Source organism: Nylanderia fulva, unplaced genomic scaffold (assembly GCF_048542155.1).
Source record: "Nylanderia fulva isolate GAGA-0341 unplaced genomic scaffold, ASM4854215v1 Scaffold26, whole genome shotgun sequence".
NCBI lineage: Eukaryota > Metazoa > Arthropoda > Insecta > Hymenoptera > Formicidae > Nylanderia > Nylanderia fulva.
Window position 1 is genome coordinate 1,813,981 of NW_028190325.1, and position 14,133 is coordinate 1,828,113.

At 41.2% G+C, this 14,133-nt stretch overlaps 3 protein-coding genes across 3 annotated transcripts; all 3 read left to right on the plus strand.

The window, feature by feature from the left end:
- Positions 1 to 1,033: 1,033 nt before the first annotated feature.
- Positions 1,034 to 7,603, plus strand: LOC114939056 (uncharacterized). The gene is made up of 11 exons (XM_029313281.2): positions 1,034 to 1,419; positions 1,653 to 1,722; positions 1,953 to 2,226; positions 3,840 to 4,035; positions 4,265 to 4,491; positions 4,713 to 5,005; positions 5,154 to 6,002; positions 6,463 to 6,570; positions 6,656 to 6,757; positions 6,987 to 7,272; positions 7,517 to 7,603. The coding sequence occupies exons 1-11, from the start codon at positions 1,362 to 1,364 to the stop codon at positions 7,589 to 7,591; spliced, it is 2,538 nt and encodes an 845-aa protein (XP_029169114.1). The 5' UTR covers positions 1,034 to 1,361; the 3' UTR covers positions 7,592 to 7,603.
- On the plus strand, positions 7,584 to 9,317 carry LOC114939058 (uncharacterized). Its single transcript, XM_029313282.2, has 4 exons — positions 7,584 to 7,645; positions 7,751 to 7,906; positions 8,098 to 8,319; positions 8,645 to 9,317. Exons 2-4 carry the CDS (start codon positions 7,760 to 7,762, stop codon positions 9,131 to 9,133), a joined length of 858 nt encoding a protein of 285 aa, XP_029169115.2. The 5' UTR covers positions 7,584 to 7,645; positions 7,751 to 7,759; the 3' UTR covers positions 9,134 to 9,317.
- A 59-nt stretch (positions 9,318 to 9,376) lies between these two features.
- LOC114939029 (uncharacterized) lies at positions 9,377 to 11,245 on the plus strand. The gene has a single exon (XM_029313252.2). The coding sequence runs from the start codon at positions 10,213 to 10,215 to the stop codon at positions 11,227 to 11,229; it is 1,017 nt and encodes a 338-aa protein (XP_029169085.1). The 5' UTR covers positions 9,377 to 10,212; the 3' UTR covers positions 11,230 to 11,245.
- Positions 11,246 to 14,133: the final 2,888 nt, after the last annotated feature.

The following is a 14,133-nucleotide window of genomic DNA, read 5'->3' on the forward strand; positions in this document are numbered from 1 at the left end:
TTCTATAGCAATACACTCTTCCTCCTTTTTCTCGAAGGATAACTTTCTCACCCTATCATCGAGCATAGAATAATATCATTGAACATAAAATATACTTATGATAACACAATAAATATCATACATTTTTCAATCTATTTTTTTAAACTATTCATTAAATAATTAAGAGATTAGCATCTCGCAGCGCGGCAAATCGATAGCGGAAGCTCATCGCCGGCGCGTCAAACGCGGAAATGTGATCTCTGACCGCGAAACTGGAGGTCATTATCCCTTATCGTAAATACGGTCAATATTATCGACCCTGAGGAGACACCGTGCAAGGGAGCGAGACTTGCGGCGCCGATAGTTCCTATGGAAACGCACGATCGAATCGCGACACCCATTCGCGTCGGCTTCTTCGGCACAATAACGACGTTTGTCCAGGTCGTACCAGGTGAACCCCGACTAGTCGCGTGGTCCCTGCCGCAGTCTCACAAATGCTGACACACCGTAAAGCCGCGGTTCCGCGGCCAAGTCCGGAGAACTCATTAGTTTGCGCGACGTCAGATTAATTTTGGATTATTCACGATCAGCTAGGAACTCGCGCATTTTTTCTTTCATCAGGATAACGAGAAATCTCGCATGCTAGTTGGTGTGTTAATTAACAATCGAGAAACTGTTAAAATAATTTCCGACTAACGAAAAAATCAATTTATGCAAAATTTTTGATGGTGTATATTTAAGAATTTAGTGACAATTTATAAAAATAGATGATCAAAATATTGATAGAAAATAGAGATACTTTAAGCAAATCTCGCGTTATTTTTATGTTGCAATATGATATCTATAGAAATGGAGTAAATCAAGAAAAAATCTAAAGAAAGACTAATTAAAATGTTTTTCTTTTTAAAATGTTAAATTAAAATTACAGAAATATGAAACATTTTTGACACTAAAATTTATAAAAAGTTTTAGCAATAGAATCAAACATTTTTATATTTAATTATAATGCGATAAAAACTGATATTAAAATGTTGAACTTTATGTGAGAAAAATGATAGATTTTTTTTTAAATATAAAATTGTATTCAGAATACAGAATAATTTAAAAAATATCAAAAATATGTGTGCGCGATTTTATAAGGACAAATGGGCAAACGAACATCGAGTGATACGAAATATATGTATCTAGCTCGAGGTACTATTGGGAATTTCCGCTGACGATTCCAGCATAGGTAGGCAATCGAAAATGGACAATTGTCATGTAATTATTAAGGGTTTAGCTTAGATTTAGGGTCTTATTTTATCTCTTTTGCGTTGTTTCGCGTTGTTCGTTCATCGTTGTTTTCGCGCATCAACGTCTTCCCGTGGGAATCGCGTGTGATTATGATCGGAAGAACATCACTAGTCGAACAAAAGAGACTTCAGTGGGCAAGGGAAAGGGGTAAGTAAAAACTAACAATATTAATAATTAATCGACTATGATGAATAGTTTTCACAAAGCGTTATCAAGGTTTTTATGTCATCGCAGTTGCAGCTCGAAAAATATATTTCTTTATATTTTACATATCGTTTATATTATTGTGTTTTCAGTATATTATATATATTTGAATCTTACATATAATAAAATATGTAAAAAACATATATCTACAAAATGTTCTTATATCGATTCTGTAGAAGAAATGGCTCGTCTTGGCGTTAATTGGGGACCTGTAAAACCAAGTAACAATTACCGCACCCATATTCGGTAGGTTTATTAAAATGCTTCGTGAAAAATGCTATTAACATATTATCATTTACATATTGATATTTTTTTATTAATTTAAATTGTCTTTTAAATTCTCTTAATTTATTAATAAAATTTACTTTATTAAATAAATTTAAAATTATTTAATTTATACACGTATTATAGAATTTATAGGGAGATTTAAATTTCTTTTTTTCCGACGATTTTAAAACATCAAATCCATGACACAGCACTTACTCGAATGACGTCAGATTGTCCTTGGAAGAAATAAAGGATAAGCCTTGCGCGCAACCCCTTCGTGCGACCGGACGTTACGGAAGCACCGTCAGTTTGAAAAGTCTTGAAAGTTCCGGAAATGGTAACAGCAATCTCAAGTGCCTCGACTACAATAGTGGTAGTTTGATTAATCTCCGAGATCAAATGGACGGATCGCAAATTAGACGCAGGAGTCCGAGTTTGCCCCCAATTTTCAACAAAGAACAACAGCAATACTTTTGCCAGCTGGTAAGTAATCTCTCATTTAATTAAATTATATTCAATAATATATATTAAGTAATAAAAACTAATTAAAAAATTAATTAAATAATCAAGAATTATCACAATAAAATAAATTAATTAAATATTTCTGCAAATATATTTCTTGATAAGATAATCCTATAAAAGTCCTTATAAAAATAAAAGAAAAATTTATTAAAAAAACATTGGATGTTTATTATTATATATAATATATATAATTCTTTATTTAATATAAAAAATATATAATAATATCTTTGTCGGTTTCTTGGATATATTTTAAATCATATCCTCTTCTATGGATATTTGCCAAGACAATTATATATATTTCCATGTTTTATCGTGAAATTCCTTTCGGCATAAAATTGGAATCGATCGGACCATGAATAACTTCGTTACATTTGATAAAGGATTTTACTATATGAAACCCCAAGAATATTGCGCGTTATTGTCACTTAAATAATTGATCGCTCATCGCAAATTTACTTGTGTGTAGCAACAATCTCTTATCGATACAGTCATATATAATCGACTAAAATAATCGAATAATTAAGTACAGATTTATATTTATACAATATCAAAAATGTTGGAGAATAAAACAAAAATTTCTTTTTTATTCTTTATATTACTCACTATGTTTTTATTAACGTTATGTAATTTCTTATTGCAAAATTTACAATTTCAATAATAGAAAATATATATTTAAATAACAGAACGCAATTGTGTCTTCATTTAAAACGAAAGAATTTTTATTCCAACTCCTTAACTCTTTAAATTCGATTATCCATTAAATTAACGAGCACGTCTAATCATGATTTCATAAATAGGCAAACGAAACTCGATAGTACATTGCCCTTTTGCAAGAAAAAAGCAAAAGTAAGGCAGTCCGGCAAATCGATTCTTATATCGTGTGATTAAGTTCAATAACCTCAAAAGGCTATACATACTTTGCTTTCTAACTTAAGAGTATAATGAACTTAAGTTCTTTTCACCCCTCAATTAAAACCGTTCACGACGCAAAAAATTATATAATAATACAAATTCGATTTTATCGCGATTGTTGCCCTAAAATTGTTTAAACTAAATTATTCTGAAAAAATATTGATAGCAGTTTAACCTACCTTTTTTAAGACTGGAAAACTAATTTTTTTAATTAATTTCTTCACTTTTCAAAAAGGTAGACATTGAGCTGTTTTAATTTTGCATACTATTCATTATTTTAATTTATCGATTGCAATCTGCCTATTTAATTATCAAGTTTCTGCATAGAAATTATGCATAAGCTAGATAATTATATAGATAAAAAATGAATATTACTACGCAATTGCTTCGTATTTTGCTTTTATTAAATTTGTAAGCAGATAAAAATAACAAATAAAATAAGGAAATAAAAAGCAGATCGTGCATGATTTATACAGCGTCCCGACATCTCCGACAGGTACTATATAATATTCCGTCGCAATATACATATATAGGACACACGAAAGAACATAAATCCTCACAAGCCACGGAAGCCGGAAACCTCGCACTTGATCACGCGAGTCCGCCTCCCTTCTGTTTTTCGAGGGCGTTTTATCTAACTTTACGGTCTCGTATTATTACAGGAACAACAACGTGACTTTGGCGTAGAGGGATCGCGATACCAGTCGCAAAGGTCGCAGAAACTGGAACACCATCGGTCCAACGATCATCGTGAGGCCCGTAAAGAACCCCGTCATTACGGTTCACCAGGCGAAGAACGCGAAGGTGAAACTTCCGGTTACGCTAGCGACTCGATTGATGTACCTCAGGCAGGGCAAAGTGAGTTCTTTAGAATTTTAAACCCTGAAGATGACGCTGCAAATATCAAGAAATTCACTGTTATTAACATTTTTAAAATTTTTTATAAAAGAAAAATATATAAATGTGTGTGAGAAACATTAAGATAAATATAAATAAAAATTGCAAAATCTCCGGATAATAGTATTCATTCTTACACAATGTTTCATTAATTTTTCTTTATTAATAAAATTTGTATACCTTTTCCAAGGAACTCTAGCTGATGGTAAAGTAATGGCCGGAATGGAAATGACGGAGAAAACCTGGCAGAATCCTTACTGCACCACTCCGGAAAGTTCATTACCGCCTTCGAGGAGGCTCTCACCTGGTAGACTAGGTGAATTAAACAGGCCAAGGTGGGGCAGCGTCTGGGGTCAAGACGGAAGAAGCGATCCACCGCCGCCCTCTTGGCTATCAAGATTAGGACAATCGAGTCAAGTAATGTCTACCGAGAACTTGTTGAACATCTTTGAAACTTCAAACTTTTGAAAATCACTTGAAAACTTTTGTTTCGCGGCTATCTCAATTTTTAATAACTCAATCCTGAAGAAACAAGCACAACATACGTAATAAACAACAAATTATGACAATTAATTATTTATCCTTATTAATTTATTGTGAGAAAATTCGAATTATTTATTTATTTCTTTATGATCAAGGTTTTAGTGATCAATCATGACAGTGCTAGCAGCCCGGACAGTTCGACAACTGGCTCGACCAGTTCCGACACTAACAAAGTATCCTACCTTCGGGGTCAGAATATTCCAGTAGACGCGGACATCCTTCAAGAACGTGAAGCGAAACGACAGAAAGCGTTGGAATTGCAGAACGCTATTAAACAACAACTTGAGGAGAAAGATAGACAGAGAAAAGAAGAAAAAGAGCGGCGTATGAGAGAAGAAAGATTGGAAGATGAACGAATTCGACGAGAAAGGGAAAAAGAAAGGGAAAGGTAAAATATAAATAAGAGTAAACAAAATACAAAAAAAATTAAATATAAATTAGAATATGTAATAAATAATGCCTTTTCTTCGAGAAAAACATTTTTTGAAGAATACTCCTATAAAATTGTAAAATCACGCTCGAATATAATTCACCAGATTTGAAGAAGAGCAACGATTATTGCGCGAAAAGGAAGCGGCAAAGATGAAGAAGGCGCAGGTGATGCGCGAGGTCCTAGAAGCTGCGGAACGGCTGGCCAAAGAAGAACGAAAGAATCGGCGGAAGCGAGAGCTTCCTGATGAACACACCGACGAGGATGCTGACGTAGTGACACAGTCTTCCAACAAGACCAAGGCGATTGTCAGCGTGGACACACGCGACGAGGACAATAGTCCGCAAGCGCAAAAGCAAAGCACAAACTCGAGTACCGATTATCCCGAAAAGAAGTCCAAAAATCCGAAGGACGTCAAGGAGGCCGACAACTATCGCGAAAGCGAGAACGGCAAAGATTCGCAGAAAAACTATTCGCAGTCGAGTTACACGTCGGAGGAGGCTACTCCGGATCCGAATCCAAAGTCTCTTCAGGTCCCCGTGAGCAAGGATGTGGCGATCGTGCTGAGCGGCAGACTGGAGGATCCGGAGATCCTGAGCAGGGCGAATTTGCAACTGGTGAATTTAGTTATGACACCAAGTCCGCGTAGATTCGCGGAAAATACCGCGGAGTATTTGTCGCTGGGTCTCAACACCATCATACGAAACAATGGAAGTCCTAGGTACCCGAGGAAATCCTCGAGGGACGGCGGTACCTCGTCGGCCCTCGTGGAGAACAGGCTGTTGACGCCCAGCAAATACAGAACCCTGGCCGGTCGAGACTTCGGCACGCAGACAGACGTGGAATCCGACGTCCAGGAACTACGAGAGAAACTGCAGGATCAATCGATCGGGGATCAAGGTACCACGAAGGACCGGAAGGACACGACGAACGCCAGTCGAAGAACCGTTGAAAAGTGAGTCACTCCATACCACTTCCGGGTTTCTTAGAGCCGAACGACGACTATATTCTTCCCTGCATGCAGTAGTACCTGGCCGGTAATTATCGTTATTTTATTTCATAGTATACATGATTAGATGATAAGCTTGATGAACATAAAGACGCTTTGTCGCGAAATGTCTGTCGATCCGCGCGAGGAAATATCCAGTAAGTGAAATGTTCTTCATTATTTTTCAAGAAAGCGTGTATACTTAATATAGCGTTTGACATTCTTCTTCATTTGTGACATTTACGATATTATTTTTTCTTGTGGAGTTTCGTTCAAGTCTGCTTTAAGTCTGAATGCATCCGCTAAACTTGGCAAAAATCTGCTAAACTTGGCATGAATCTATTATCATCTTGCCTGGCGTAAATTGCTTAAAAAAATTGTTAATAAAAATTATGTTGTTATAATGAACAATTGTAATTATTCGAAGGTCGATCAATGTAAATCCAGGCGAAGAAATTTCCATAAAAACGCTTCCGCGATCCAAATCTCAACCCAGACCCACTCTCGATAGCAGACCGCGATGGAACGCTAATCGGTAATCTGACACAGCTTATAATAATGCTTAAACATGTTTTTGAATAATCAATTACGAATATAAAAATAATTAAAAACACTCGTAGTCCAGGTACACGATATCGGACGCAAAGTGAGAAAGATCCTCACTATCAGAGAAGATTAAGATTAAGAAGGCGGCAAGTCAAGTCTAGCGATGAAGGATCTAGGTGAGAAAGTATAAAACCAATTATTATAATGTTAAAGAATTATTTAATAAAATAAAAATTAAAAGATGCAATTTTATAAAAGATAAAGGACTTTTAATATTAAAATTATATCGCTGCGAATAAATGTGAGATTAATAAATGAAGTAATGTATCTTTTCCAAAAAAGCTTTTATAAAAATTTTTAAAATTAATTATTATAATATAATTGTGTTAATTTAATTTGTATCAGATCGCCATCCCCCGATCGGCGAAAATCGAATAATGGAAAGTCAAAGAGCCGAAATACCATGAGACGTAAAGCGAAACTCGAAAATTACGATGCCGATCTATCGATGGACAGCCTGAATTCCGTTGTGCCCCTACGAATCGATAAAAATGGAAAGATTAATATTGAAGATCGTGCTAAAAAGAAGCTGCGATCGGATGGCACTTCTTGCAACGCAAAACGATCGGACGATAATTCCAATATCTGGTGCGGACAAGAGATTTTATCCAAACTGACATCGTTGAGAAGCGTAAGTTACAAACAAATAATATCAGTATAACGCAATATTTTTTTCCAATCGTGATAATTATAAAATCATTAAAAATAATAAAATTACACTCAAAAAATGAACACAAAATATTTCGTTTACTTCTGTTATTTCTACATCTGTCAATTCTAGATCGTAAAATTTTAGAGAAATTTTGTAATTTTTCAAACTTGACAATAAATATATAAAAATTTAATATATTCTTCAAAATTTTAATTTTTTGCAGGGACTTTTGATGAAGCAAATCGAGTGGGACACCAAACGATGTTTGGTCTCACCCGCTGCGTCTGAAATCTTTTAAATGCCCGCAGGATTTCGTTGTTTCCTTTCGTTTTTCTTTTCGTTTGCATAGAAAGTGAGATCGAGTAGGATACAAAAAAAGGGTTTTTGTCGAGAAACATATAGTTTCTTCAAACAAACAGCGAGAGAAACTCAAAAACTCGCCTTTCTCGCATTGCAGATTTAGATAATGGCCTTTCAACTGGACGATCTGCTGAAGGACGATAAGAAGGATGGGAATCTGATACCCGATTTGAGCAAGGCGACCTGTAACTCTTACGAGGAGTTCCGAAGACTCAAGGAAAACTGTCCGGAGTTTAAAATCAAACCGGAAAAGGTCCGGCTCTTCTAATAATATAATTTTAATTATATGTATAAATATAAAAAATATATGAAAAATATGCCTTGTGTAATAATTGCACAATTATATTTTAAGATAAAAGTAAAAACTCTTATTATTATTATTGCGGGATTTACCATGGAAATATTAGAATGCACTTGATAATAATTAGAGAAAATTGCATAAAGGTAAAAAGAGAAGATACCAAGGTCCGCGACAAAGAATTTTCTTGGAAAGCGACCAAGAAAGAACTCAAAGCCATCGGCAGGGAATGGACTTATGGCGATCCAGTTCCACCGGATATGAGAGAATTGGATCTGCAAGAGCTGCAACAAGTCGCCATCGATTGGCGAATGCTGACTCCCATCAGACCGAAGCTTCGTCAGGACGAAGAAATGTTTTCGAGATTGGTACGGACCTGTGATTGTGCACGAACCTATTTTATTTTATTGATAAAAAGTAATGGTATACAAACATTTTATTTATATCCATTAAAACTGCATTTTCCTCTTTTCAACACAATTTTTATTTTCTCAATAATTGCATATGCATTAAAAAATGACAGCTGATTTAGTTTCAGCATTTTCCTATGAGACACCCTGTAAAATAATTAATTTCGTATGAAAATAATTTTACAATTTTCTTAATATTTATCGCATTTATTTCAATTCAAAAACTTTGTAAAAATAAAATGCGATTTTGTTTCTAATTTTCGAATGAATCCTATGTTACAAGGTGGAGATGGGAAAATTGGAGGCGAAGACCATAATGAAAGAACGTCGCGAATCAATAAGTCCTATTAGACGAAATAAGAATCGCGCAGGAATAATCGAGAGTAGTGTAAAAACCTGCAGAGAATGCGGCGAGGAATATTGTTTCGGCGAATTTTGCGGCGATGTCCTCTACGATTCTTTTGTAAGAGTGGCTGTTGCCACTCAGCAGCCGAAGATTAAAATATCTGCTGACACCGAGGCAATAATCGCTAAAATGGAACGTAAAAAAACAAAGAAAAAGAAGAAGGGGAAGAAACGTGTGAAAAGCAAGAGTAGATCATCTAAAAAATCCGCCAGATTGTTGGTCAATGGCAAAGCGAGAAGATCGATTACAGATCTTGAAACTAAAACTGTTAAAGCGAAAGATAGCGAAGGGCAGAATGAAAAACCGATGAAACAATTTAAGAGAAAATGTAGCAAGTATACAAAGAAAGGTCTTTTACGTAAATAATAATATAATTATATTAATGAAAAAATTGGGAAATTTGAAAATTTCTTGCAAATGCTCTAGAAATACCTCATACGTGTATTTATACATATATGTAGATTATTCTTATTATTATAAGAAGCTTCTCGAAAAATATTTAAAAGATAGATAATCTATAAGAAACATGATATAAAAGTATTAATCGAGTAAAACGGTAATTATACTTGCGGCTTCTAAATATTTGGTAATCTACTTATTAATAAAATACTTGAATAAGATATTATCAATAAGAAGTGTATAAGAATATATAACTAGAATATTACAAAATTAGATGCCATTTATTTCCTTATATCATATATTATTGAATAAAATGCAATTAAAAAATTCAGTGCAAAATGATAATATTAAATTAATTTAAAATCAAACTAAGATAAATTTTTTATAAATCTTACAGATATTGACCTTGTGGCGATTATATCGTCACATGCTTCCCCAAAAATTTTAGCAAGAGAAACACGTATACGAATACGGACACGCACGCATACGAAAAGGATAGAGAGACAAATAAACATAAATAGAAATAAATATAACAGACGAGACGAAAGACGAAAAACATCGTGACGTTAGAGACAAAGAAATTAAATATAGAGAAAGTTCGCGAAGCCTCTCGAAGCCGATCGAAGGGCGTTTTGAGGCGAACGAGAAGTAGAATATTTTTACATGCGAAAGGGAGTTCGCTACCGACAGTCGCCGCGTACAGTCACACTATATCCGCACGGTCTTTCTTTATATATTCCTGTATCGAATTTTAACGTGTGCATTTGAGAAATACATTAGTGATATCTGCAAATACTCTCTCTCACATCATTATTAAATTCCCGCCTCGTATCGTTCCTCCAAATTCATCGCGACACGCGTAACAATTACCAAAGTGGTGACGTCCCGACGTGATCGCGAACGAGCGGGAATTCGCGATTCTTTGTTCGTGTGAAAGCAGTACATTTTTTAACTTTTTTATTATTGTGACGACGAGTGAGACGATTTATCCGATCGTACACGAGTGAGACAGTGACCAGTGGCGAGTAAAAAAAAAACAATTTGACATGGTGGTGACACGAGACGAAGAAACGGGCGCTCCGCTGCCGGAGCCAGAAGCACGAGCGCTGGAGCAGCCGCGACTCCATGGAATGCCGATGAACCTGCTCGGGATGCAACCGGCGAGATACGAGCAGCCGCCAGGGTATTTTTTACCCGCTCCTGAGGTGAGCCGCGTAGGCATGCGGATGCCAGAGTTCACGCCGTCAGACCCTGAACTCTGGTTCAGTATCGTCGACCGGAGTTTCCAAGCCGCCGGAATCACGGTCGACGCGACTAAATTCGGATACGCGCTGACGGCCATCGGACCGCGTTATACAATCGAAGTGCGCGATATTATCATGAATCCGCCCGCGGAACGCGCATATGATACTTTGAAATCGGAATTGATCAAACGGCTCAGCTTGTCGCAGGAGCACAAAACACGGAGACTCCTCGAGCACGAGGAAATCGGAGACCGAAAGCCGTCGCAGTTCTTGCGGCACCTGCGCGGTCTCGCCGGAAGTGCCGTGGGCGACCAGATTTTACGAACGATCTGGCTGAGTCGGCTGCCGGCGTATATACAGCCGCATTTAGTGACGCGAACCGGGGACACGCCAGAACAATTAGCGGACATCGCGGACGCGATAATCGAGGCGACCCGGGCGCCGGTGTTCCAAGTAGCGGAGGCAGCAAGAGCCGTAACGCCTCAGGGACAGAACGCAAGTGATCCCGCGTCTCTGGAGGCGAAATTCGAGGTGCGCCTGGCGCAAATGCAGCTGACAATGCAGCGGGAGATCGCGGAGCAGATGGCGGCAATCCGAAAATCCATCGAGGCGATCGGCAGCGAGCGCTATCGAGGAGGTCGCGATGACGACCGACGTCGTCCGCGTTCGCGTTCGCGTTCGCGCCCGCGCGCGCGATCGGGAGGTCGCGATCCGCCGGCCAGTGGTATGTGCTGGTACCACTGGCAATTCGGGGCGGACGCTAGACAATGTAGAGCACCCTGCTCGATGCAGCAGGGAAACGCGGGGGCCGGTCGCTAGTGACGGCGAGCGACTCAGGCCACGGAACGCGACGCCTGTTCGTGACTGACGCGAGCTCTAAAGTGACTTTTTTAATCGACACGGGTGCGGATCTCTGCGTGTACCCTCGAAAGATGGTTCGAGGTCCACGACAGAGATCCACCTACGAACTTTCGGCCGCCAACGGTACAACGATTTTTACTTACGGGACGGAAACCCTACAATTGAATTTCGGATTACGACGGGCGTTTTCGTGGCGGTTCGTGGTCGCGGACGTCTCGAGACCGATAATCGGCGCCGATTTTCTGGCGCACTACGGACTCCTGGTGGACCTACGCGGGTCGCGTCTCATCGACCAAGTAACTAGTCTAACCGCGCGTGGACGTTGCATCCAGTGTGATGCACCCAGCGTAAAGACAATTACGGGAGAGACTCCATACCACCGATTACTGGAGCGGTACGCAGATATCGCGAGGCCAGACGGGCGTCCGGGAGGCGCGATCCACGCCACGCGGCACTACATAGAGACGACACCGGGACCGCCCGTCGCGTGCAGACCGCGGAGACTCGCTCCGGACCGATTGGCGGCGGCAAAACGTGAATTTCGGAAAATGGTGGAAGCCGGGGTCGCGAGACCGTCGAATAGTTGCTGGTCGGCTCCTCTGCACATGGTGCCGAAGAAAGGAGAAGAATGGCGACCCTGCGGCGACTACAGGGCATTAAATGCGCGAACGATCCCGGATCGCTACCCGGTGCGACATATACAAGATTTCGCGCAGGCTCTCGCCGGAAAGACAATTTTTACAACGTTAGACTTGGTACGCGCGTATCACCAGATACCGGTGGCAGAAAGGGACGTGCCGAAGACAGCAATAACCACGCCGTTCGGCATGTACGAATTCCCGTACATGTCGTTCGGCTTACGTAACGCAGCGCAAACCTTTCAGCGCTTCATAGATGAAGTTCTGCGCGATTTTGATTTCTCCTACGCGTACATTGATGACATCCTCGTCGCGTCATCCTCGGAGGAAGAACATCGCGAACATCTGCGGATGTTATTCGAGCGTCTACGAGAATACGGGGTTATCATCAACCCCGCGAAGTGCAAATTCGGCCAGAGCAGCGTGGAATTCCTCGGATACGAGGTTTCCGAAGGAGGAACTCGCCCGCTGCCGACGCGAGTGGAGGCGGTGCTGACGATGCAGTCGCCGAGGACGGCGAAAGAACTCCGAAGATACTTGGGCATGGTAAACTTCTACAGGAGGTTCATGCCCAAGGCCGCCGAAATATTGACGCCCCTGAGCGACCTTCTGCAGGGAAATATCAAAGGAAAGGCGACAATATCGTGGACGGCGCGGGCTCAACAAGCATTCGAGGCATCGAAGACCAATTTAGCCGAGGCCGCCCTTCTGAGACACCCCAGGGCAAACGCGGAGCTCGCATTGTTTACCGACGCGTCCGAACAAAGCATCGGCGCGTCATTACAACAACGAGGCAGTGACGGCTGGGAACCCTTAGCGTTTTTCTCGAAAAGGCTAAGCCCAGCCGAAACGAAATACAGCGCATTCGACCGAGAACTACTAGCAATTTACCTGGCGGTGAAGAACTTTCGGCACATGGTGGAAGCCCGCACGTTCGCAATATACACGGACCATAAACCGATAATATACGCATTCCGCCAGAAGCCTGAGAAGAGCACGCCGCGACAATTCCGCTATTTAGATTATATCGGACAGTTCACCGCCGACATTCGACACGTGGCGGGCGTAGAAAACGTCGTGGCCGACGCGCTATCGAGGATAGAAAAGCTCAACTCTCCCCTGGATTACGCCGCGTTGGCGGAATCGCAGGAGAAGGACGAGGAGATTGAGAAATACTTGCGGCGAGAGTCCGGCCTGAAACTCAACAGGATAGAGATTCCCGGAACCGGGAGAAAAATTTATTGCGACACGACAACAACGATACCACGACCGTTTTTGACAAGGCCTTTTCGCCGGGCCGCATTTGATCTGATACACAATTTGGCGCACCCGGGTATTAAGACGACGGGCAAGCTCGTGGCACAGCGCTACGTTTGGCCGTCTATGAACGCCGACTGCCGGGTCTGGGCTCGAACATGTGTGCCCTGCCAACAATCAAAGGTATCACGACACGTGTCAGCACCGCTCGGAACAATTGCTGCGCCATCCAGCAGATTCGAACATATTCACCTGGATATCATCCTAATGCCAGTCTCGGAGGGCAAACGATATTGCCTGACGTGTGTGGATCGCTTCACACGATGGCCGGAGGCGTTCCCGTTGCGAGACCAGGAGGCAGAGACGGTTGCGAGAGCCTTCTACGAAGGGTGGATATGCAGATTTGGAGCACCTCTACGGATCACGACGGACCAGGGCCGTCAATTCGAGTCCAGGCTTTTCCGGCGGTTGAGCGAGCTTACGGGAGCGCGCCACCTAAGGACGACGGCGTACCATCCGCAGGCGAACGGGATGGTCGAACGGTTTCACCGACAACTAAAAGCAGCGATCAAATGCCAGCAGAACGACCGCTGGACCGAGGTGCTGCCGACGGTGTTGCTCGGGATCCGAGCAGCCTGGAAGGATGACCTGCGAGCGACCGCGGCCGATATGGTATACGGCCAAACGTTGAGGATTCCGGGGCAGTTCCTGAATCGGCGACCGACGGAGGACGAGGACGACGCCGCCGATTTTGTCGGAAATCTGCGAGAGCAATTCGAGAAGCTGCGACCTGTGGATGGGACCCGACACGGCGAACGACGACCATTCATATACAAAGACCTGACGACGGCCGAGCACGTATTCGTTCGACACGACGGGCCGAGGACGATGCTACAGGCGCCGTACGAGGGACCATTCGCAGTGATCAGCCGCAGCGAAAAGATCTTTGTCGTGCGAATGCACGGCA

Bases quoted from the DNA above. Each gene is read 5' to 3' on its own strand.
- LOC114939029 (XM_029313252.2), top strand. From the start codon at position 10,213: ATGGTGGTGACACGAGACGAAGAAACGGGCGCTCCGCTGCCGGAGCCA.
- LOC114939056 (XM_029313281.2), top strand. From the start codon at position 1,362: ATGATCGGAAGAACATCACTAGTCGAACAAAAGAGACTTCAGTGGGCA. The intron at 5,006-5,153 runs GTAAAATATAAA...ATAATTCACCAG, and splicing joins AGGGAAAAAGAAAGGGAAAG to ATTTGAAGAAGAGCAACGAT. The intron at 6,758-6,986 runs GTGAGAAAGTAT...AATTTGTATCAG, and splicing joins TCTAGCGATGAAGGATCTAG to ATCGCCATCCCCCGATCGGC.
- LOC114939058 (XM_029313282.2), top strand. From the start codon at position 7,760: ATGGCCTTTCAACTGGACGATCTGCTGAAGGACGATAAGAAGGATGGG. The intron at 7,907-8,097 runs GTCCGGCTCTTC...AATTGCATAAAG, and splicing joins TTAAAATCAAACCGGAAAAG to GTAAAAAGAGAAGATACCAA. The intron at 8,320-8,644 runs GTACGGACCTGT...CTATGTTACAAG, and splicing joins AAGAAATGTTTTCGAGATTG to GTGGAGATGGGAAAATTGGA.